Source organism: Prosopis cineraria, unplaced genomic scaffold, assembly GCF_029017545.1.
Source record: "Prosopis cineraria cultivar Desert tree isolate PC_DT_omini unplaced genomic scaffold, ASM2901754v1 PC1, whole genome shotgun sequence".
NCBI lineage: Eukaryota > Viridiplantae > Streptophyta > Magnoliopsida > Fabales > Fabaceae > Prosopis > Prosopis cineraria.
The window spans coordinates 7,501,415-7,527,634 of NW_026555332.1; the positions used below are offsets into that span (position 1 = coordinate 7,501,415).

Below are 26,220 nucleotides of genomic sequence, written 5' to 3' on the forward strand. Positions count from 1 at the left end.
AGTTTTATATTTAAGTTACTTTCTATATTAAAAAAAATATGTACAATAAGCATTTTTTTTCAATTTTAACATTTTGCAATTTTCTAGAAATAAGATAAGACATTATACATAAGGGTAGTGTTTCTTACATATTGTATCAATAATGTAACAACACTTTCTTGATTCTATTTAAATAATTATAAGTGACACATATATTTTACCTAAATATATTTATAAGTCATTTTAACTAGATCACCAAAAACATATAGAAGTAGTTAAATTATTGATATTGTCAAAAAGAAAAAGATATTACTTAATTATCCTTATTAAATATATCATTTTTAAAAAACACTTTCTCTCTCTCTCTCTCTTATAATTTGTTATTCTCTATTTATCCAAAATTGTAAAAGCGTAAAATTGAAAAAAAAAATTTAATGATTATTTTCAATTATAAATTACTCCCTTAATTAAAAAATATAAGACATTTTAGTTGAATCCCATCCTAATAAAGTAATTATCTACTTTTAAATTAATTTTTTTTTATATTTATTTTTTTATCAAACATCCTATAATAAATATAAAATTAATGATTATATTTTAAAAGATTAAAAATGTCTTATATTTTTTAATGGAAGGAATATCTTTTAAATGTATCATTTGATTTTTTTTAATGTAAAGCGACTTATGAAAATGTCCATATTACCCTTTTTTTAGACAACACCAAATGAAAAAGTCACCTAATTAATATCACGGGCGATAGATTGTCCAGCTCATTCACACGCTCTTTGTCGAAGGAAGAACTAGACCCGTGTACACTTCCTTTTCAAACATTTCACCACTATTTTAGTTTTAGTTTTATTTTAATTTTAATGTTCTTTTATATATTTATATTAATTATAAATACTTTGTCGATATAAGTTATTCTTAATTAATTTATATTTTTCAAAAAATTTGTTAAAATCTTAACTTTTAAAAAAAATCACATTTTTTCAATAGTTCACTTATATATATAATAATAAATATAATATTTAATTTATTCAAAAAATTCTTATTAATTACTTAATAAATTAATCAATAAAGTAAGAATGTAATTAGAAAAAATATACATAACACCTATATACGTTAAACTTCTAAAAAATAATTATATTGTGATCTGGACATAATAAAAAAAAATTCATCACTTCAATTTTTTCAATTCTCTGTAACAATTAACAAGTAAACAAAAACACATCATATAAAATATTTAATAATAATAATAATATACACAACTTGTACGAGGCTGGCTCTCAAATAACTATAATAATTTCGAATTCATTTTCACATTTTCCCCTGAATTTCACAAAGAGAAAAAAACAGATCGAAAGAGACATATTTTATCTGTCCAACAACAATCTTTACACGAATACACAACACATTTCTCATCTCTTTCATTTTCTTCTCTCTCTAAATCTCAAGTAAAACGATCCTTTTTATTTTTATCATTACCATTACTACAATTATTATAATACTCCATTTCTTCAGAAGACACAAGCTTTGAGTCTTCTTCCTAGTTCCATGCTCATAAGTTTCCTGTCAAACCCAGACGCAGCCAACATTCCTCTGTTCTCTTCAGCTCTTCTCAGAAGATATGGCATCACCATCTCCACCGGACCGAACGGCATATACTTGCTCACCTGAAAACCTGCGTTGCTCAATCCATACGATAATCCTTCTGACATTCCATATAACTGAGCAAATTCTAGCTTGTGATTCACCTTCCCCATCCCTAATTCCCAAGCTTTCGCCGCCGCAAGCTTGCCGGACTCCACGTTGTGCGTCGCCAGCACCACGGCTCCGCCTGAGATAGTGCCGGAGCCATTGGCTATCCTCTCGAGCATCAGCGACGCGCAGTCATTGAAACACTTGTGAGTATCTTCAATGGTATTGTGAATCGGAGATGGTTGACCCAGTGACTCGGCTAGTGTTCGTTCCGTCGACATGTAAGCTCCTCGAACGAGCTTGAATCCCATCGGAATTCCCATTTTGTCTGCAACTTCCGTTGTCTTCATCATCCTCTCCTTCGCGTCTTTCAGGTATGTCTGGATCGTCCCAAAGATGATGGGATTGTCGCCTTTGTTGTGCTCCACGGCTGAGGAGTACGTGAAGTAGTCGATCGCCGGCTGGACAGTGGTGTGCTCGGCGTCCACCAGTAACGGAACATTGGCCTGAACACATCGTCGTGAAAGCTCTTCAAGTCTCCGGTGAGCTAGTTCAAGATCAGATTCTTCTTCCGGCGTCAGGGGCTCTGGTCTGGTTTGAGTATGATATAAAGGACTAGATTCTGAGAAAATTGATAGGGTTTCTCGCTTCCATGGAAGATTCAAGCTCGGATCTTTCTGTTGCCATCTTAACAAATCGCTTATTCTTTCAAGCAACGTCATGGGACAAATCGCCGTGATCTTCACTATCACAAAGCTTACCTGTAATTAATCACAAAACCACAAAGATCAAAACTTTCATCCATTAATGAATCAAGCTAGCTTTTGCTACAAATAACAGTAACTCAGTTCAATTTATGGAATCTTAGAGGACTATTGCATAACGTTGTTCATGTTGCTAAGTGTCACGAAGCTTGACTCAACGAGGTACCTAGGACTAGGAGGTCGGCGAATGTGGGGTCCACGGAGATGAAGAGACGAGGCCCACCAAAATGGACGGTCCTGAGCTAAAGAAGCTAATGTATTGTATATCACGGGAATTGATAGTAGTACTCAGCACAAAATTGTTGGATGTATTCTAGAAGAGAAACACCGAGGCCAAATTGAATGTACTTTTGTACAAAAATCTGAATCCAAGTGGGACGAGGGAAAACAAACCAAAAGGAAAAAAAAATTCTTTTATTTTTTATTTTACTTTCATTTTCCAGCTGTAAGGCACCACCACCAGTGGGACCACCACCGCCATGCAAGTGATGGTCCAAGACGAACCTCGTGGTGGCATGGCACGTTCGGTGGAGTCTATTTTCAGATTGTTTGTTATTGCTCAAAATGGAGAAAGATGAAGATGAAAAAAAAATTGAATTTTCTTATTGTCGAGGAATTTTAATTTCTATTATATATTTTTAGGGATGATAAAAAATAAAGGAGAAAATTTAGGAAGAAGCTTACGGAAGATGGTGGAAGCGATCTGCTAACGTCAACGGTGTGAAGGAATCCGTTAAGGTTCCGATCACAGGCGTCGTTGTCGTGGGCGTCTTCGACGCCGTACACGAGCATGCCTCGCAATCCGGCGTCGTTCAGTCCCTTGATGCTGCGTGCGGCGTGGCGGCGTCCTCGCCGGCGCAGAAGTGGTCGAAGAAAGTTCGTCTGACGGCGCCAGAATGATCTTGCGAAGCACGTCGACCTCCATGAGCTTGGACTTCATAACCCACATTCCGAAATCCACCATGGATTCCGACGCGGTGGCATGCAGGACGGCGGAGGATCGGAGGAGCCTGGACGTGGGGACGAACGAGAACAGCCTCTGGACGTCGTCGAAATTGAGAAGAGATGATTCCCCGGCGAGGGAGGGAGGCGACTTCTGAAGGTTGGACGTTCTGTCAAGAAAAACAGGGGAGGGAGCGACGGCGCCGGTGGCAGAGGCAGCGGCGGGGGAGAGGGAAGGTTGGGGGTAGTTGAGAGGCTTGGTGGAAGAAGCGGTGTTGTAACGGACCTTCTTGAGGATTCTTGGAGGGATTACACGGGTGGCCATCAACAATCGCAGAGACGTTTTGATGAATCTCGCGAAGACGACAACGACGACGACGACGATCTCTGTGTCTTTGTGATGAAAGAAAATCTAAGAGGTTTGTGTTGGAATATGAATTGCAATGAGAATTGTCTCTCAAGTAAAAATGCGAGTTGAAATGGGAGGGCCTGAGGGTAGATTTATAGGCAAAGAATAAAGTAATTAAGAGAGAAGAATAACGCGTCAAGTAATTAATTGGGTTAGCCTATTTTAAAGGCTAAATTGCGCTCTATATTTTGCGCTGTATATTACATTATGTAATTATATAATTAACAAACAACAACTTATGCGTTCGCTTTGTTGTATTGTATTGTACTAACTTGTAAATAGTGTAATTTGTTGATTGTTAATGTTCAGATTGACATGAGAGGTAAGATTTTAATTTTATTTAGGTAATATTAAAATGCCAAGTCAAAGTCACGATTAGGAGATAAGTGAAAAGGATTTGATTTTTCTTCGAATTGATGAAAAAAATTACCTCATTAAACTTGAAAATACTTGAATTTACGGTAAGAACATCAAATATAAAAGGGAAAAAATTAAGACAAAATGAAGGTTGGGTGAGTAATAAAGGTGCAATTGATTAACAAGGTTTTTCTGAAAGTACTTTTTTTTTAATATTCTTTCTGAAAATACTTTTAATTGGAGGTGTAACTAACAAGAATTTTTAATTGAGATACCTTGTAATTTTAAAGACAATTTATGAATTCATTGAAGTGTGTAATTCAGTTAAAAGTACTTTGTAATTCTGAACAAAAGGAATATGTATAATTTCTAAAAAATTATTTTAAAAATAAATTACAAATATTAATTTTAACAATTGTAAATTAAGAGTTTTAATTACAAATAAGATATTTAATTAACTTTTAAATGTAATCACATCTGGCTAAATTGATAAGTCCGACTCATTGTTTTAGAAAAAAATATAAAAAACTTAACTCACATTAATTTATTTTTTTTAGAATTTACTGTGATTCTCAGAATAACAAGCATGTTTATTAGGCGTTGAGGTATTAATTAGGCGTGAAAAACAAGGTTAAAAAGAAAAGAAAAGAAAAGAAAAAAACCAAAAAGGAAGGGACCAAGAAGAAGCGGTTGTGAGCTGGCCAAGTTAAATTATAGTGAGAGATAGATAGATAGGTGGCGATGAGTCTGAATCTACGTGGATCCACGACCATATCCTCAGTCCTCAACGTGCAATTTTTTCAAAGGGGGAAAAATAAATAAATTCCTATCACGACATCTCAATTCCTCAACTTGCCTCGTCACTTTGATTCTCTTCCAAGATAATCGTTTCAAAATAAATAAATAAAAAAACAGCCATATTTAATGATTTAGATTTTGATGCCACCCCCCAAAAAAAAATTTCACAATAATAAAACTCTTGAGATTCAGACCCACAAATCAAGCGATACAATGAATACATTAAAATATTCACTATATTGTCAAATTTACTTGGTTTTTTTATTACATTATCACTTAAACCTAAAATATTACTACTTTCTGCTGATACTAATACAAATTTATATCATGTGGATCCGCTATTATCAATAACAGTCCCATGACTCATGAGTACCTCGGTATTTTGCATGTTTATTTAATGTTATTGCATATTTTATTCAACTTCTTCAATTAGTTAAATCATTCACCCATCAATTAAATCTACTTTCAGTAATACTTCCTTAGATCAATTCAATTCTTAAACTTTAATTCATAATGACTTACTCTTTATTGTTTTTGTGACTTGAGATAATTTAATTTCATTAATATCTTAACTCAATAAGGCATAAGGATTAAGTTGAATTATGTCAAAATTCAAGAAATATATTAACAATTGAAAAACAATTGAAGGGAGTATTATTGAAAATAGATTTGATCAATGGGCGTTTGTTTCTACTAGTCATAAGGAAATCTAATCAACTTATCTCAAGAGGTTTCAAATGTGAGTCTTAAAAATATATATATATATATATATAGTCGCCTTACATGAAAATACCAAATTCATTTCATGGTGCCCGTGAGACTCCTATTAATCATGATAATCCCACACACAGCGAGGTTCAAATTAATTTGGACGTGCAATGACAATACTCTCAAGATTTTCTAAATACTGGGCAACGATGGAATAAAAAAATGGTGGTTTTGAAATAAAGTTAATTAATACTCTATTTTTTAATGCAAAATGACTTATATAAATCATGCTACCAATTTATTTAAAAAAGGAAATGCCAACATGTGGCTTCAAAGAGAGCAAAGAACAATCGAAGTCAAAATTTTCTGCACCAAATAATGGTGGTGGTCCCCCATGAGTTGTATCCGGAGCCATTAAGCTTGTGTTTTAAATGGCTTTGGTTGTCTATTTTCATTATTATTAATAATATAAAATCTTCAAAAAAAAAAATATTGCTTTTAAAAAAAGAAAAAGAAAAAGAAAAAGGGAATCACTGCTAATTCCAGAATCAGAGACCCACTTAGATTCAGTCGCACATGCCCATACGTACAGTTGACTCACTAAGCGACAAATAAAAATAGATTCTGTTCCTCCAACATTACTGGATTTGACGAACGATACACTGTGCGCTGCTTGATTCACTCACTTTTGAAAAAGCATGATCATTTTCATTAATTATTATTTATTTATTTTTTTTTTACTTTCTCGGTCATTGTCATTGCCAGCTAAAATAATAAATTAACATATCTCTACATTTATTTTTTTGCCAATTACTTTAATTTGTTATTTATATAATTCAAACTTATGATCCTGCATCAAAAGAAAAAAAAAAAAATCATGCACAACACGTTTCAATTCAATGGCCATTGTTAATGTCAACTAAAATAGTTATAGAGTACATCTCTGCATTAATGCAAATTTAAAAAACTTTATTTACATGCACTTTTTACACATTTTCCCTTTTTTCCCATCTTACGCAACAACGTATATGCAAATTACTTGGGAATGAAATGATTAACGGTAGTTAATTCCAACAGTATTGGTTATAGCGGCTTAGGTAGTGCCTGAGAGTTTTTTTAGATGAAATGGGTTGGGACGACAAAAGTTTTTATATCATTTCTTGGTATAATTTTTTAAAAGGAAGTAGAATGATTTGAAATAATCTTCTGAACCTACTTTTTGGACCCCAATTTAGGGGTCAAGAATAAAATAACCTGACATAAATAATATTATTATAAGGTTAAAAGTGCAAAATTTAACTACCAATCGTTTTCAGAGGACTAGTGGGTAACATAAACTTTGAAGTTGTGTGAAATAAATCTTAAACTTAAAAAAAAAACACCTAGTAGCATTTGTTAACTCCAACCTAATAGATATTTATTGTCATGGTAGGGCTCAGTCAAATTATTAGATAAATATGTAAATTTAACTATAAATTATTTTGTGATGATCATTGGATAACTTATATTATGGGGTGGTATGTAATAAATCCCGAATTATTAAAAATGAAACATTCAATAGCATCATTTCAATTCCTTAATGGCTCAATAACTCTAACTTCACCCTCAACCTTTTTGTCATAAACAGCGTTGTGTCCTAACTCAACCTCGAAGTTGCCCAATCTTCACGAGAAGGGCACAATATCTTGAAGATGAAAAAAACTCTCACAATAGTCCTTCCAAAATAATTCATAGCTAAATTTATTCATTTATCTAATAATTTGAGTGAGCACTATTATGACAATAAATGTCTGTCAGCTTGAAATTAATGGAGGTTGTTGAGTGTTCTGTTTTTAATAGTTTAAAATTTATTTCACACCACCTCAAAATATAAGTTACCCATTAGTTTTCGAAAAATAATTGATAGCTAAGTTTACACATTTACCCTTATTATAAAATTTTTTTCTTCTTGCTCACCCCTCTTACCCTTTTTCTCCTATCACCTTAAAGCTAAAAAACATAATTATGTATAATTCAAACCTATTTTTTTTATTGCTCATATGTATTTTTTTATTAGAGACAATCCTATTCAAAGTAAAGTCGGGCACAAAATATGAGCACCCCCCTTACTGGAGAATCGAATATTGATTTGTCTCGTTTTAAAAAAGTAGCTCTTGTTACTAGACATTATCTTTGTTGGTATATAATTCAAATAGATTAATTTTATAATAATTCTTAAATAATGATTAAATAAAATCATTCATTCTTTTAGTAAAACTCCCATACAAAGGAATATTTAATTTCATTCTACTTCATTCCGCTCCGCTCTATCTTATAAATGACCTTTTTTTCTATTCTATCATATACTCACTATTGTAAATCATGCTTTTAGGAGCGATTATAGAGAAAAAAGCTCCAATAAAATGAGAACCTACTGATAAAGTATTCTAGAAAATTACCTTTATTAAAGCGTTTTAAAAATGAGTGCTCCTGCAAACCATAAAAAAATTGGGAGAAAATGAATACCTTTAAAAGCTTTATATTAAATCAATTCCAAAAGTTTTCATTTATTAGAGTGCTTACTGCAAAAGTGCTCTCAATGATTAAGTCAAAACAAAATAAAATAAAAATTACCTTTAGGTGTGCTTATTTAAAAAGCGCTCCCAATGATTATATAAAAAAAATTAAAAAAGCAAGTATTTAAAAGCATTTTTTGAACAAGCTCTCCCACAGATTGTATGAGTTTTTTTTTTTTTTAAAAAACAACCATTTAAGAGTGCTTATTTAAACAATGCTCCTCTATGTTGTGCGAAAAATAAATAAAAAAAAAGCCTTCATTTAGGAGCATTTATTTTTATAGGTTGTCCCAAAAAAAAAAGCTTTTATTTAGGAACGCTTATTTAAAAGCATTATGATATAGAACCCTTTCTGGGCGTTTTTATTTTTAGTGCTTTCATAGTACCTTTTTGGAACACTTTTATTTTAAACACTCCGAAAGGGTTCACATAGAGGAATGCTTCGTAAAATACGAGAGAATTTTTAGAAAAGAGATCTTGTAGGTGTGTAATTTTTTTAAAATTAAAATTCTTTGAGACTTACTGGGCACTTTGATAGATAGCGCTCTCATAGGCCACACTTATTGGAGCACTCTCCCAAAGAGTGCTCCCATCTCCTTTACCTATTGGAGTACTTTGTAAGCGTTGTGTAAAATTTAAATTTTTAACAATTTTTATAGACAATTAAAAGTGATATCGCTCAAGTGAAAAGAGAATTGAAACTCATAAATTAAAATTCACAAATTAATCATTAGGCTGCCACTCATTTAGTAAGTCTAGAATTTTTACTAAATTTTAAAAATTCATAGCTAAATATATTTGTATAAGGATGCTCTAAAATTCTCTTGGAAGATTTTGAAGTCCTTTAAATTATAAAAAATACATTTTTAACCCTTTTTTGTTACAAATAGCACAGTTTATTCATTTTTCAAAGCTGCTCTATTTCTCTTACAGGATTTGTGCAATAATTGAAAAAATCTATAACTCAAGATTTACATATCTAAAAGATTTGGTTTAGGACTTGTTTGAAAGCTTTATGTGTCTAGTTTTATCATAAAAATTTTTATGAACATTGGACATGGGTTACTACACATTAAACAACAAAATAGTAACCCTCATCTGAAAAGAGTCTAAACTAGACAATTCAAATCATGCATACTAAAATCATAATTTCAAGACTAGTTTAGAACTCTAAATTGGCCATCATACATCAACACATATCACTTATACATGCAAAAATCTCATCATAAATTACATAATTTATGAACTTATTTATACATTTTTTATTTCTATAAAAATAATGCCATAGAGAAAATTATCTCCTAATCCACTTACCTTCACTCCTTACTCTAGCTCTTCCTTTGAAAGTTTATAACCCAACATGGTTAGTTATTGGGGGTGAGATTTAAGAAAACCTTAGCATTAAATAATACCATTTAAGCATACAAGGAAAAAGTTTCAGACATAACATATTTTTGTATTACATGACTTTATAACTAACATGTGACATCAAGTTTACTATTTTTTGGCTTTATTATTTTTTCTTTGTTTTCCCTGCTTCAATTTAATCTCTCATGACCAAACCTCCGATTCGTTTTTCATGACACTCATTAGCCCTGAATATTTGTCATAAAATATTTATGATAATTGTTAGAGTAAATAATTACATTATTAATATATAATAACTTACTCTTTATTTAATTCTTACACTCTATATGTCAAGATTTTACATGAATTTTTTTCTTGTACAATCATTTTTCCACTTAATTTTTCATAAAGAACTCATTTTTAAACTCAGATTTGACAAATTCAACCTCTTTCCTTTTGAACCATCCTTGAAAGCGATTATGGGTATTTGAGACCTAGATTGAGGTTGCTTCATCCAAACTATTTTCATGCTTCATATTTTCATGGCCCAAGCCTCGGTTTTAAATCATGTTTAATGAACTTACACTTGATTAAATCCATGGCTTTATCTTGAAGAAAACTGGACAGCACCTCCACTTAAATTCAAGCTTTTCAATTTTCACAAGGCTTGCTAAATTCTTGTTTTATCATGCCTAAACTTCTTTCAACATCATTTCCATGATCTTAATATCATCATAATCCTGACGTTTCCTCATTACAAAAACAGGGCAGCAGCACAATTCCATGAGAAACGTAATTAAATCTCAAAATACTTATCTCAAAATAAAGCTTGCGCTTACCTCTTTCCTTTGTTATAACTTTTTCTTAGATTCTCCCACTTCCACAGTTCTTGGCTGCACTGAACTCCTCTTCTCAAGAATCTAAAACTATAGGATTATTATTCTTGAAGAGAAGAACAACTTTTATGAAGGTACTTTGAAATAAAAAGGTGATTTTGATGGTGATTTTGCTTATTTTCCTTCTCTCTCTCTCTAAACCTCTCATACATTCACCATGGAAGAAGTTTAGAAATTCACTCTCCTCTCTCTCCTTGGTCTGATCGAAAACGAGGAAGATGAAATGTTGTGGTGTTAAAGTGGAAATGTTAATGAAATTGTAATATTTTCTTAAATCCACCAATCACAATTTTCACTTATCACTTTCTTTTTCTTAATTTTAAAATATTGTCAACTAGTGTGTGGTTAAATAAAATATGAATTTCCTTCTCCCAACCTGATCCAAAAGTGACGCACTCCCTGTACAATTGGGCTCAAATTGGGCTCTTCATAAATCAAACTCTAGATATGGCAAATTAATATATTATCTTAACTTAATATAATTTAAATTATAAAGTAATTTTTTGAGCAATTTCTAGCCAATAAAATCGGTATGATTCATCAAAATATTTCCTCCTTCCATATACTAATTTTCTTAAAATTTTCCTAAATTTTGAATAATTTTTTATAATTACACTTTAAGACTCCAATTTTCAAAAAATTACATTTTGACCCCAATTGAGCTTGACATTTTCGGATCAACGTTCAGTTTTGCTTATTTTTAACTTTGGATAATTTCTCATAATCTCATCATATTATTTACATATAATTACTCTTAAATATTGATAATTATCATTTAGTACAGAATAGGCTATTACTTTTACTTGCTTTTCTTATCTTTTCTTTCTTAGCCTAGTTAATAGTTGAGCTATTTAAGAAAAAGTTAAGGATACTCTCTTTATAATAGTTATTCAAATTTAAGAAGTTTTAATATTTTAAACTCATACTAAACCATCGTCTTCCTAGAGAATTGTAGTACACCTTGTGACTCATTAACTTTCTATTAGGTCTATTGCGACCATAAGATCCAACTTCAATCTCACTAAGCGCTTTTTGGATCTATTATGATCCTTAGGATCTAATTATGATCCTTCTTAAAAGACTTAGAACATAAAAATAAAGTTATTAAATAACTCTACCTCTGTTTAATTTAAAAACTTTACTGATTATTCTTTAAGATTGATCTTAAATACCTTTGTTACTTTTTTAAACCTTATTTATCCTCTTTTTAGTCTATCATAGACACTTTTGAATTTTAACTAGCTCATTTCTTAGTTTCAAACACTTCCTTAAAGTCTCTGAAATGTTACACTTTTGCCCAAAAAAACTTTAAAATTATGATGTAGTCTCTAAAAAATCACTATATCTTTTCAAGGCACTTCAAAAACTCTTCATTACTTTAGGCTTAGTAGCTTACTAAATTCTTGCATATTGTTGAGCTATCAGGCCCAAAATTTAGGATATTACACACTTCTATATATATGGGAGCTGTTGTTATAGGAGAGTTTTGAAAGCACTCTTGTTGAGCAAAAATAAGCACTCTCATAAATTATTTTTGTAGTTAGTAACTCTCAATCATACCTTTAACGTAGAGGCTTTGAATTTGAGTTCGAGTGAATGCATAAAATGCTATTAGTAAAAGTACCCCTAATTGAGTTATGACAATAAATGAATATGACTTAATGAGATAATCATATAAAGGATTACTTATGAATTGAAAAATGGAAATTCCCCTGTGCATATATCATTCTCCCCATCACACACCAATGTGTGCAATAGATGTTTTGGGTTCAGTTACTTAGGGTTTGCTTGGGTGTAGTAGCTTAGGACAGCAATTGACTATAATTTTTAATAATCAAATATAATATATTTTGAAAATAAAAAATAAAATAAAAATAATTTTCAAATGTTTCTTACTTTTAAAAATAAAAAAATAAGCCAGTTTTATAAATATTTAAATCTAAAACACTTAAACAATTTCTTATATTTATTATTTTTAGAAACAGAAAACAATTTTTAAAAACAAAAATCAGTCACTCATTGATTGCTGAGATCAATTCACAATTTATAGTAATATATTTTAAAATGAAAATAGGGTTTGTTAAATTTGATTCCTTGTCCAAAAAAAAAAAAACTAACTCACAGGTGATGAAAATTATATAAGTATAGATAAGTTCGAATTCAATGATTAAAAAGTCTCTACAAATTGGATATCAACGAGTTCAGTTCATTTAAAAAACAAATGTTTTGGAGAGAGCATCATGAGATCATTCATCAATGAAATATGTATATAATATCAATTTTTTTTAAAAAAATAAATTATTTTATGTTCTGGGAATACATGGTGAGGAATTTTAATCACAAGTTTCTTAAGTTAGTATGACAAAATGCATAGAGCCAGTTAGGAAACACTCCAGTCTTGTGATACGCCTCATAAATGATATGTATAGTTCATTAATTTATTATATAAAACTAATAATTCCTTATTATTAGTTTTATTCGTTTATTCATAAAACTTAAAAGAATAAGGACGTGTTTCATACCCCCAGAAAAAAGTAACGAAATACAATTATTGCTTTTTTAGAAACTCTGCAACATATTGATATTGCCAGCCATGTATATATGTAACCTCCAGAACCTTCCATGTTTCTATAGTCATTATCTTCTGACATACTTCCTTGTCGTTATGAAAAATAAAGGGAGAATTACTCAGAATAATAATAACAATAAAAAATCTAAATATGAAAGATGCATAGCTCTAAAGTCCTAAATCTCGTGCGTAAATAAATTTTCATGCTCAATTACCAAAATACCTTTTTTTTTAAGGGGGATATTAACAGTTGGGTACTTTAGTATAATAATACAAAACACTACATATAACTAAAAAAATAACTTGTGTTCATAATAAAAATATCAATTTAAATATCTGTAAATAAAAGCTTGCGTTTATGTTATATAACAACTTAATTTAACATTAATGACAACTTGACTCGCGGTAAAAAAATAAAAATAAAAAAGCATCAGTAAATAAAACCTTAATTTTAAATAAATAACAATTTAATTTAATTTGATGTAAATGACAACTTAAGGTAATCAACTAACAACTACCATTCGTTTAAATTAAAAATTAAATTGTTATTTATACTAACTATGTTATTATTTTGGAGCCAAAAAACAAAATACATTTCTCACTTTTTCTTTTTAAAAAACCCCACCTATACTGCTAGCTACTGTCTGGAGCCTTCGGAACCTTACACGTTTCTATAGACATCATCTTCTACCACACTTCCCCATCGTCATATAAAAAATAAATGTGTATATTATGTAAATATTTTTATTACTTCTTAAATACAAGATAGAATTATCCCTATCCATCTATAAGGTACAAAAAATCCTCAGAATTTCAGGCAAAGAATTACAACAAAAAAAAGAAAAGAAAAGAAAAGGAAGGGGTAATAATCTTGTTTCTGTCTCAACATCAATAGATCAAATAGCCGAAGAAAGGATTGCATGGAAATATACAGTAAAATGGAGTTGGACAAATGAGAATGGGAAGTAAATAACTAAACAAATGAAAAAATCGTTACAAGAAAAGCAGCGAACAAGAAGTAAAAGTTTCCACGAAAAAATGATTCCATATATACCACGTTGTAAAGAGATTGAAATCTAAATAAGCCAATTGACGGTAATGTTGCCCAGCCAAGTAAACAAAGGGAACTGAGCCAAAGCAATGAAGAGCAAGAGATAGTGATGTTTGGATGATTCATAACTCCTCACTTCAGCAAAAAGGACTCTCTTGAGAGTTTTAACCAAGAAAACTCCCATGCTTAAACAGGTAAATGGCATCAAAATATAGTAAGAGTAACCTGACAAGATTCTCCCGAGGACGGCCAAACACATGCCGGCGAAAGTATACCCAGCGTATGCCATGATGTCTAGCAGGGGAGCCTCCCCACCAGCCAGTGAAAACAATGTCACCTTAAGTAGCATTGCTTGCATGAACCAACCAAGCAATCCCTTGATGAACAACCAGTTCAAAGCTTCTGGACTAAACCTGAACCATAAAGACAGTTCTTTCAGAAAGCCAAAACAGATAGGAGTACTATGAGCAAAAACTGAATTCTCATTGTTACACACACCAAAATCCTACTAATGGATTTAAGTGTGAGAGAGAGTAATTACAAAATGCAATCGTAAGAAGAACATTACTTCTCTGGTTTCCACCAAATTAAAATTATCTAGTTTTAAGTAGAATTCAACATGAAACTGATCATGCAGACGGGGAAGTTTTTATCAGAAAATGATCATCTATGATTATGACCTACAAAAATGGAAACTGTAAAGCCAGCTACAGCCTGCAATTTGCAGTGGTGGGTAGCATATAACATTCTTCCATTGTTCAAACATTCGCACTTCTAAATGGGAAACGAGGTTTCCATAAAATTAAAAATTATATTTCAGGGAATTCAACATAAAACTAACGTCGCAAATATGGAAAGGATAAAAGCAGTTATCGCATGCATTCAGCAATGACAGGTTCCTCATAGAAGACTTACATTGTCCAACCATTTGTATTTCTGAAGTACAAGAGAGTAAATCACACTATCTTCATTGAAAATTAATTAAATACTTCAATAATATCCCATTATTTCAAAAATCATTCAACTCCCCTTCCATTTGATACAAATATATATATATATATATATATCACAAAAATCTAATTTCCAAATTATCTTCTGCTAAAAAAGTTAGCTTTTTCCTTTTTAACATCATACTGAAGTTCTATTGATAAAATAAATAAAGAAAATCAAGCCGTTTTTAAATTCCAACATCAAAATGTGATTTCATTTTAGTGTGAAGCGAGAAGACAGATTAATTTTACTTTTAGGAGTGAATATTATGAAGAAAATAAATCTATTCAATGACTAAGAATAACTCGGAAGAGGGGATTTTGCAATGTATATCAAATGCCAAGGGAGCTAGATGATGTTTTTAGCACAGATGTTCAACATCATGTAGCCAAGCGAAAGAGTTTGTGTATTCACTCAATAAAATGACATGCTTTTGGTTACACCAAGCAGTACATCATTAATGCTTCATGACTTCCCTCCCGTTTTCTATCCAACACAAATTTTTGTTCACATGCTTCTGAGCCTTCCTAAGGGCAATATAATTCACATGATGGTGTTGAGGCATGGCAGAGAAGAAACAAACATTATTTGTAAATTTTCCCTTAAAAGACAGTATCAATTATGAAATAGTATATTTTGGCCAAAAAATTATGAAATAGTATACAAAGTATAATATGATTACTGGTTGCTGCCGTTAATAACAATTCTAGAGGCTCTAACTAATCACTAGTACCATTAGCAGTTTGAACAGGTATTTTGGAAATACCAATTTCAAAGCAGGTGCCTTGGCAAAAGAAGAAACATCGAGAATAGAACTTGTACAGTAAAAATCATAAATTACTGCCCGTTGCCCACCAAAGACAGTACAAATATTTACTGTTGTGCAAACAGGTTGGGGGATGGATAACATTGCTCAATGTTAACACTTGTCAATGTTATATAATTTCTTGGCAAAAGTATATTTTTGTTCCTTAACTTCAATTAAGATTTCGGTTTTGTTCCTTAAAATCTTTAGCTCTAATTGTTCTCTTTAACTTTTGGAAACAAGTAAGAAATTTTCACTCCTAATTGACAGAAAATGCTCAAACGTAAACATTTAAGCCAAACCATTGCAATTATCTATTGCCCATCCATCAATTCTAAGTGTAAAATCTTCCTAAACTGTTCCAGGTCATAACTTTGGAGAACATAGATTAACAATGTAGTTAAAACACAATAAGATGAATCCCCCAACAGAAGGAATACACATTAGCAACATCAACTGGAGAATAAACAGTCCATACTGATATCCCTTGTCTAATACCTAAAATCATCTCTCAAGGCTACACACCTACACCTCTTCGTTCACCATTATTTTGCCTAACTCAACTTTGTGGGTTCACCATAGATCCATACTTGCACAAAGATCAAAATAAAGACACACAAGAAGCATGCTGGGGCAAAAATAAGTAAGATCATGAAAGAATCATCAAGCGAGTAAGAACCCTGAGTTTTCAAATTTGGAAGCCAAGGAGATTGTCAATGAAGAAGAGATGCATAAAATGCTGTTTCAGCAAATTCACAGAACAGCTTTTTTTACATGTTTGATCAATGGTAAGTTAAAGTAGCAGTGACTAGGCATGAGTTTCATTATGCATTAGTTGCAGTGTTGCACCAAATCTTAATCATCAGTTTAGGTTAAATAAATTAATAATGTTATCCATGAGGAAATTTTATTTATTTGTGAAAGTGAAGGGACCAAAAATGAAATTAAGCAAACTTTAAGAGGCAAGCAAAACTGAAACCTAGTGCAAAGAAGAGGAATTAAGATTAGGAAAGGTAGCATTAGAAGCCATCATGTGCTTACTTTCCACGAAGACCCAAGGAGAGGCCAGAAAGAACAACATAGGTACCAAACGCCATTAATGGAATATACAGGTCTGGTGCATTTATGTCATGAAATGGTGGTTTATAAGAGAGCCGGCCCCCCACTGGCTCAGTTATTCTTGTCCACTGACCCTGAACCAGAAAAGAGGAGCAAAACACAAGGCCAAGCATGTGTTAAAATAAGATAAGAAAAGTAAAGCAGGAGGAGGGGGCTGCAGAAATAATAAATAGTGGATTAGTGCTCACCCGATGCAGGAATGGGAACAAAACAACCTTCAATTTGTTACTAACATAATGATCATTCACTTGAAAATAATATTGGGGATCAGAGAAATATCGACTTATCTGTCAATCGATAAAAAATTAAGTTTTAAAATAAAAGGATTAAATTCATGCCATCAGAGAATATCAACAAGCAAACAAAGGGTTAAGGAGTAGCACAGCAGGGTCTTTCTTTTTCCCCCCTTTTTGGGCCTGGAACAATGCAGGGTCCAATTAGCTACCTAAGATCATTGCTCAGCTGAACAGGTTTATCACTCCAATACAGTCAAGCCTGAATCCATAATGATTCAGCTATACAATCATTATTGAATTTACACGCATATGAAATAGATTAAAAAGGACTACATATTTCTTCATGACTTTCAAAGGAAGTGCCAAGTTGCCATGACTCACTCTAAAACAGTTGAAGTATTAACTATTAACTATTAACAGATAAGTGCAGTTCAGATTATATGAAAACTGGTTAAATCAGCAATTAAAATCAGTGTCAATTTTCCCAGATTGAGAAATTTTTTAGATGCAAACAAGGATTGAGGAAGACAGAGAATATCTGATGGAAAATGCAAGGGCTTGAAATCCATGAACAACTAACACTAGAGCCAAATAGTAAACAATATAAACATCCCCCGTGCATGAATCAGCATGGTGAATTCAGTTATAAATATCAACAAGAGAAAATAAAAACCAGAATGCTACTTACATTGCTTTGGACATACTCAGAGCTCGATCCCAATATTTTTTCGCCATAAGCACCCAATCCACCTCTAATGATACCTGAACCAGCTACATGAAATGTATTCCCAAAAGGATTAGGCCCTGATCTTGCTGGAGGTTGAGGTGCCACAGTTTGCGATCCAATGTTATTGTACATTCTTGTTGCTATCACAACGGCAAACATGTAATCAGAAAACAACTCTAGTGAAGGAAATCATCAACCGATATATAAAATGCATACGAAGACGAACTCACTCCTTAGAATCCCAAACATAATACAGATAAGGAAGCTCAATTTACAAGAAGCTATCTCACTCAAATACTATCAGGTCAAATTATAATGTGATTTATGCCAAGAACTTTAAGAGACCCCCCCCCCCGCTTGCTTGTAGACAGTAATGCTCACCCCGTTCGCAGACAGTGTTGACATTCACAAAGGCATAGAATAAACAATCAATCAATGACGACAAGATGATCACAAGGAAGGGAATGCTTCATAGGTTGGAGAATGACCAATTTCTGATCCTAACTAGTTCAGCGGAAGGGGGGAAAAATCAAATAAGACTAACGCAGAAACGCTAGCTCCGCCACTTGTTAATGATTTTAATTTAATCAAATACTATATCAACATATAGTCGAGTAAATACTGAACTAAGTACGAGATCTATCAAACACATTCCTGTAAATCTTGCAAAGTCTAAACACAGAGAGAGATAGCGATCTATTTATACACAGAAGAAACAGAAGGAATTGAAGCATTATTGAGAAGAAATCGAGAAAGAGAAAAGGATTTAAGAAGATAGAAATGAACCTGAAGAAACTCAAATAACGATGGTGGAGATTGTGCAGAGAACTAACGGTCGGTGATAGAAATGTTCGCCGGGAAGGAAGATGCCGATTTGATCTCCGATAATGGTCCTTGTCCTTTGCCTTGTAACTCACCCCGACGGTTCAGGAATCAGGAAAGCCCATGCTTTGGTCTATTTGCAGTGTTCTGGAGAAGACGCTTGCCAATTCTGAAACATTCAACTTTCCTTCTTCGGACAAAGCAGAGCATTTTTAAAAATATTATCAAGGTAAAATACACGATCAACAATATTAATTTTTAATTTTGGCCCAAAAAATATTAATCTTAATTGTGTTGGGAAAAAAAAAAAAATCGTTAAACTGCTAGGCGTGCTAAAAACCAGACGGTGTTGGCTTGTTTGAAAACCTATTTTAAAAATAATTTTTTATTCTCTAAAATAAGAGAATAAAAAAATTTATTTAATAATATATTTTTTAAAAATATTTTAAAAAATAAAATATTATTTTGGAGAACAGAAAAATAAAAACAACTTTTAAGTGTTATGTGATTATTGTGTTGGAGAATAAAAGATAATAAAAAAATAAATTATTATTTTTATTTTTATTTTCAAAACATGTTTTTACAAAATATCAGTTATCAGAACAATAAAATAAAAACAGTTTTAAACAATCCCATTATTTTTCGGGCAAACAAATTGTCATTGATTGATATCAATATTAATTAATATCAATATTAATATGTAATATAAATTATGCAATTGATAGAAGAAATATTACCATTCACAAACTATGATTATTATGAACCATTTCATTATATTCTAAAATACTAGAACTTAATCATCTTTAGCTTGAATACACAACAATTCTTATATTAAAATTTAGCTTTTATACTGTACATTTAATTTATTCAAAATTATTTTTTCACAATATCAATATCACTAATATATTAGTATATAGAATTTATAAAAAGTCACAATATTTATAAATTATGAATAATGTAACTCACTTTATATTTATTTGTTTTTTTTGAGTGGAAAGGAATTGCATTAAATAAAAGTATATATGCAATATGTACTGAAAAATGAAAAGTAATTACATCAAATTTTTAAAGATAAAAAAAAAGACCTATGAGTATGATCCATAATAGCTTTAATATGTATTAGGAAGGAAAATTCATCAATAATCTCCTCGGTGAAGCTGCATTTGTTGCGAACTTCTTATAGTTTCTAACTTAAAATACTATGCTAGATTTTTAAGAAATTTCAACATAGGGTGATTGAAGTATATCAGATAACCATGCAATAAAGCCCCTCCTATAGAAATGCATACATATCAAGGGGTTGAACTTTTTTCTAGATATTTGTTGCAAAAGGACATTTTTTGAGGGCATGATTAACGTTCTCCATTAGGTCATGGCAGATGAAACATTATGAGTCATGTGTCATCTTACAATGAAGACGTTTAACATTTGTGAGAAGCCAATCTTTAAGAAGTAACCGGATAAAAGTCTGAACCCTTTATGCCAAAGGTAGCTTCCAAACACTCTTTCATTTAGCCTCAACATCATTCCATTCAATAGATTGGAAGGCCGTATAAGCTGATTTAATAGTAAACTCACCATTACTATTAAGATGCCAAAAACAAAAGTAAGGAGAAAGGTCATTTACATTTATAATTACACCTTTGATATGATTCAAGACAGATTAAGGTAAGAGATCCTTAAAATATTCCCACTTGCATTAACTATTATCATCAAGATAATCTGATCATATGCTCTAGAGTTCAGCAAAGGAGAGATGCTTTAAAGGGTTGTTATCCCCCACCCAAAAATCTGACCAGAATCTGATATCTTTTCCATAGCCAGGCTTCCATTTGAGATGCATCATAGTGTCTTACCATACCAGCACAATATTCCTCCATATGGGAGAACAGCTTCGCCACTGAATGCTCTAAGTGGAAAATATCTGGAATTTGTATTTGCCTTTCAAAACACAAACCCATAAAAGATCAATGTAACATCTTGAATTTTAATCTCAAGAACTAGTTGCTAATCAAGAACAAATTAATAATTAGTAGATTGATTGTGGTTTAGGTGTTGAGTTGATGTTTTGTATTGTTTGGATGTTATATTGGTAAGATTAAAAGGTAGAAAGACAATCCAATGCAAAATACACAAGCAAAAGTAAGATTGGACTCATTGTGCCACGCATTGCGGCAGACGTGGCGTGCGCTACGGCATATCGTCTAGGGATCACTTAAAGCTAACGTGATTAGCTCGTGAAATTAAAAGAGAAAAGGCTGAAAACGCATCTGGAGGGGTGGAGATGTTTAGCTTTGTTAGGGAAAACGATATCTAGAAGTTTAGAGTCAGCTTTGATTAATAACTTGTTGGGTAAGTATCACACAATCCTAAGCTTCAATTCTATCCCTTTTTCATTGAATTTTATTGGTTGAGAAATCGAATCGTGAGGTTTTAAGGTGTTGTAATCTAAAAGAAAGGGTTAAAACGGGCTATCGAATACAGAACTAAGATTTTGTGACTAGCATGGAGTTAAATGATTGAGCTTTGAGAGTTTAAGTTCAAAATGGCCAAAAAGTTAGGTTGAAACTGAGAAATTGGATAAATGATTAAGTTAGGAAGTTGTTATGGTTGTTTGAGTAACTTATAGAGCTAATGATTATAAATAATGGATAAGTGAATGCAAAAGGATTCAATTAAACTATTTTATGTGTTAAGGGATTTGGTTGAGTTGAATTAATGCTTGTGAAAAGTATTGAGAATTGATTAAGAGGCACTGTGTTATGTAGATTGAGCACCTGTGAAGTTGCTTATGAGAATTTGTACCCTTGAGAGCTTAATATGGTTGGTAATCCTTAATAGTAAGAGTTAAAGGTAATTGGAGTAACCATTTTACTTATTTGTTTGTGAAATTATTTACAAGTATTTTTATATAACTACATGCATTATGTTGTAAGCTGATAGAGTAACAACACTGTGAAAGTATATGCATGCAAGTGTGTGAGTGTTGTAACATTCTAAGTTTATAAATTAGTAATTATTAGTGTTTTCAAGGGTATTTTAGTCAATTTAGATAAATTAGTGATTAATGACGTCTATGGGAGACTAATATGATTTTTAATCCTTGGACAGCCTTAGGAGAAGGTTAGATTGATGTTTGAGCGGGCTATGGCATAAAAGGGAGTTTAAATTTTAGTGGGACTTTTTATGCCATGCACTGTGGGGGTGTGTTAATGTATTACGGCGCATGTACAAAATCATCGCTTATCAATTCATGAAAAATAGACCAGAATCAGAGAATAAAAGAGAGATATCGTGAGGAGGCGACGGGAAATGACCGATGTCTGCTAGGGCGTGATCCTTAGACCATTTTGGATGCAATTAGAGCTTGAATCATCCTTGAGTAAGTTTCACATTCTCTCTCCTTCATCTTTATGTGAAAAATTCTGACTTCTAGGGTATCGGGAGCTTTGATCTCAGTTTTCTTGAATTTAGATCAAATCCATTAGTTTATTTAAAGTCTTGGGCAGTTAAATCAAGCTTTTAATCCTATGTTTATGAGTTTTATGGTGATTTAAAATTTTGTTGAGGGTTTAGACAAATCCTAGGCATAATTTGAAGATTTTAAAACAATGTGAAAAATTGGATGGTGATTTTGGTATGTTGGGATATTTGATAAGATGGTTAGAGTGTTTGAAAATGGTTGGTGTTGTTAGATAAGGAATTTGAGTGTTATGGGCACTTAGAACCTAGAGAATTTGGAGTTTATCCGAAGTGACAATTGATAATTGTCACTTAATTGTGTAGATTGAGTGTTACTCAAGCTACCTTGTGTATATAGAACGTGTGGAGCTAATGTTTAGCTACGATAACCCTTTTTTGTGACAAAAGGTTGAGGTAACGAAATAATTTATACTATTTGATTATATTGCTTAACTGTTTATGAGTAGATATGTTAATTTGAACTTGAAATTTGATAACTTTGTATATTGCGAAGTGTGATTTTTGTGCATGTTAAATGAATTGCAATAATTGAAATGATGAAAGTTTTATATAGATTAGTTGAGAAATTTGAAACGTATATGTGTTATATATGATAAGTATGGGCATAATCATATTACGAGTTGGGAGTTCACTTGTAGAAAGAAGCAGTGAAAGTTCATATAGCATGTATCTCCTTTATATTTAGTGAGTCACAGTGTTGGAGAAAATCTCTTTAGTATCCATGTGGGATATGGTGTTAGAAAGTGATGCTCTTTAAAATTAGTAATGCACTGTTGGAGTAACAACACCCCAATTCATATGCGATAGGGGGAAACTAGGACACCTTTGGCAAGGTGATCCTACCACCAAAAGTGAGCTCAAACCATTGTAGATGTGCACTTGGCTTAAGAGCCTATGGTTTCAGTCAGGGTAATATGGAAGCTCAAATGGTAGAATGATCATGCTAGTAGAAAATGATTTATGTTATGGAAAAGAGTATTTTGTAATATGCTAAAAGTATATTTTTGGTGCTTAATAGTTTTACTCTCTTATGGTTGTGCATATTAATTAATAGTAGTGAATTATTCTGTTATTGAGATATTTATCTCACCCTATAGTTATATTTTACAGGTGAGGGTTTCGGTAAAGGAAATAGGAAGGAAGGGTTGACTGAAGAGTGAAGAGTAATAGTTGTACAGCTCTTCCTTTTCCTCTTTTTAGGAATTGTAATGAATATTGCTTTTATATCATGTCAACTTAAGAACATGATATTGTTTTATTATCACTTGCATGAATTTGGGATATGTATATGTAGCTTGGCCTAAGGTTGATGTTATTATAATTGAACGAGTGTGCTTGGCCAAGATACAATTACAAGTAATATATTTGAAGTGATTTATATGTCAAAATGACCAAATTAATATGTGTGCTAAGTTTTATCCACCCTTTTATGTTATTGTCAATTAGGGGTTTGGTGGTTATTTTGAGTGTGAATACTTAATTGTGTGATATGATTGTTTTGTCATGTTGTGTGTGGTCCATTTAAGGTGGTTAAAGTATTTTTGAGGCTAATGGCATTTGGTATTGTGAGTTAGACGTCTTTGAAAGTGTTTTGAAGTGAAAACAAACCATTTTAAGTTCAGGTATTCATCTTTTAAATAATGGATTATTTGAGTGTGGGACCGATAGTATTAGTTAGAGGGCTCGAACAGTTTTATGTGGACACTTAAATTGCTCAAATCAAACATCAGATGGCAAAATGACATGCTCTGAAAGTTTGGAGTGCTATCATAATAATAGGTGCACGCCACGGCACATCACAGTTGTGCCGCGGCACAAGTGCCCTTCAAGGGACTTGTCCCTCTATGCCATCCGTCGTGACAAGCGTGGCTTGCGTCGTGGCGAGCAGACCAAATTTTATGGAAAAAGGGCTTGTTCAACTAGTTTTAAGGTGCTTTGTTTTCCATGCTTCCATATTTATATTTAATTAATTTTCAACTATGGTTTGAGTTCAAACACTATTTTAAAAAGGGTTTTTCTTAGAATCTCATTATTTTAACTCATTATCTTTTAAACCCTTAGGTTGTGATAACTTTTACTTGGGATTTTGTCTAATTCGGGTTATCACAATGGTGTGTAAGAGTGTTATCCTAGTAATGTCAAGGTGAATATTACAAGTGTTGATTGAAATGAATTTGAAAGGGCATGTGTATTGACATGCATCGCATTTGCAAGAATACCTTGAATTATGGTAAGGGGACACGACCCTACTGTGAGGAGGTATAGGAAGTTTTAATGTTTTAGAGCATAAAGCTTGATTCCATCATGACAGACTAAGGAGAAGAATCCTGATGATCCAAAGCATAGAGCTTGACTCTGCTATGACAAACCTAGGATATAGAATGATCCATGAGGTTATCCTAAACTAAGATAGGGGATCGTGGTCTTGCTTTGTATAAGGCTATGAAGTCTTAATGATCCATAGCGTAAAGTTTAACTTTACTATGACGGACCTAAGAGATCACCCATACGCAAAGAGAATTACCTGATCTGAGCAATAGTATGGTGGGCTTTATTCTTTATGATTGGAAGTCCTGGTCCGAGCATAGAGATTACTCTGCCAAGTGGAACCAGGAATGCATTGCATGTGCATAATGGAATTGATGAGAATGATTTCCTTTATATGCATAAGATATTGTTTTTATTGATACACATGCTACTTTATCGCTTATTTATGATTTTGCTTACTAACCGGTAATTAAAGTTACCTCTGAATAAGGCGAAGAGAGCGCTAGAAGGCCAGGAAAGAAAGTGAGAAAATAGTAGCCTTATTTGGTAGTGGTATGACTACCATTAGTGTAAATGAATGTATGATGTATTGATAGAATTAAGTTGCCAACTAAGATACATAAATGTATGTAAATTTGAAAAAGTAAATTGTAATTTGAGAAAGTGAATTATGTTGTGAAACAAACTTGCTTGTATATATATATGATATTGCATTATGCTGAGGGTACCCCAATGGACGATATATGGGTAAGCCTAAATATGAAATAAGCAAGTGTATGTTATTGTGTAATTTGTTTCACTTGTGTATATATGTGTTGATTGTGAGTTGATTGTGAATTGATTGTGAATTGTGTAAATATATAAGAACTTGATAGAAATAGTGAGGCAGAGCCCCATATATAAGAGTTGGAGGGTTGAAAGTGAAATAAGTCTAATTGTATATATGTGAATATGTGTTGTATATGTTTTCCTCAAATAAGTCCATAATTGTGTAATGTGGCATTGAGAGGCCAAAATGAGCAAATGATGTGATATATATGATATGTAGTGTTAATCAGGTGTATGGTCCTTTTGGACTTGATTCAAGGCCCAAAATGGTCTAATGGGACAAGGAATGAGAACTGAGCACTTAAGGTGAAAGTTTTAAAAAGAAAAAGTGATTTTTTATACCTGATTGTTTAATTTTAGATCGGACCGTTAGATCGAGTCTAAACTTATTCTATTAGCTGGTACATGTTGTAAGTTTCATGTGGGCACTTGAATCACTTCAATTGGACGTCGAATGTGAAAATGGCGCACATCAAAATTTCGTCATTTTTGTTGATAAATGACATTAAAAAATTTAGGTTGGCGTGCCATGGTGCATGGCCTATCACACCGCAAAGCATGACATAGGAAGTCAGGCATGTGGTCTATGCCACATGCCGCAGTGCATGTATTGCACGCCGCGGCACACGGCTTTTTTTCAAGGTTAAGAATTTATATCTTGTTAAGTCATATACTATGTTTATGCTTTCATTAACCCTCTTATTTGAATACATATTTTAAGAAGTTGGGATCCTATAATTTGAAAAAAAATAAAAGGCTACTACTCTGATGTTATTGTGTTTTTGGTTTGTTGATTGTGTGATTGGGAATGGTGAAACTCGGTTTGAGCTAGGACTTTACAATCAAGTTCAGTAACCATTTTATATACT

At 32.2% G+C, this 26,220-nt stretch overlaps 2 protein-coding genes and 1 long non-coding RNA gene across 4 annotated transcripts; all 3 read right to left on the reverse strand.

Annotated features, from left to right (window-relative positions):
• Positions 1–1,263: 1,263 nt before the first annotated feature.
• On the reverse strand, positions 1,264–3,859 carry LOC129305318 (proline dehydrogenase 2, mitochondrial-like). Its single transcript, XM_054945367.1, is given in 4 exon segments — positions 1,264–2,438; positions 3,126–3,280; positions 3,283–3,333; positions 3,336–3,859. Coding segments are annotated over 4 exon segments (1,521 nt in total). The 5' UTR covers positions 3,709–3,859; the 3' UTR covers positions 1,264–1,496.
• A 5,536-nt stretch (positions 3,860–9,395) lies between these two features.
• On the reverse strand, positions 9,396–10,633 carry LOC129304896 (uncharacterized). The gene is made up of 2 exons (XR_008591809.1): positions 10,397–10,633; positions 9,396–10,297 (listed from the first exon to the last, which is right to left on the reverse strand). It is a non-coding gene; the product is annotated as an uncharacterized LOC129304896 (long non-coding RNA).
• Positions 10,634–13,878: 3,245 nt separating this feature from the next.
• On the reverse strand, positions 13,879–18,954 carry LOC129307480 (uncharacterized). Of its 2 annotated transcripts, XM_054948459.1 has the most exons (5): positions 18,737–18,954; positions 17,912–18,090; positions 17,176–17,274; positions 16,910–17,061; positions 13,879–14,486 (listed from the first exon to the last, which is right to left on the reverse strand). In XM_054948459.1, exons 2-5 carry the CDS (start codon positions 18,080–18,082, stop codon positions 14,099–14,101), a joined length of 810 nt encoding a protein of 269 aa, XP_054804434.1. In that variant the 5' UTR covers positions 18,083–18,090; positions 18,737–18,954; the 3' UTR covers positions 13,879–14,098. The 2 variants fall into 2 exon arrangements, with proteins under 2 accessions (XP_054804434.1, XP_054804439.1); XM_054948464.1 differs by lacking the exon at positions 17,176–17,274.
• Positions 18,955–26,220: the final 7,266 nt, after the last annotated feature.

Bases quoted from the DNA above. Each gene is read 5' to 3' on its own strand.
- LOC129307480 (XM_054948459.1), bottom strand. From the start codon at position 18,082: ATGTACAATAACATTGGATCGCAAACTGTGGCACCTCAACCTCCAGCA. The intron at 17,275-17,911 runs GTAAGTAGCATT...ATCGATTGACAG, and splicing joins CTGAGTATGTCCAAAGCAAT to ATAAGTCGATATTTCTCTGA. The intron at 17,062-17,175 runs GTGAGCACTAAT...TTTCTGGTTCAG, and splicing joins TGTTCCCATTCCTGCATCGG to GGTCAGTGGACAAGAATAAC.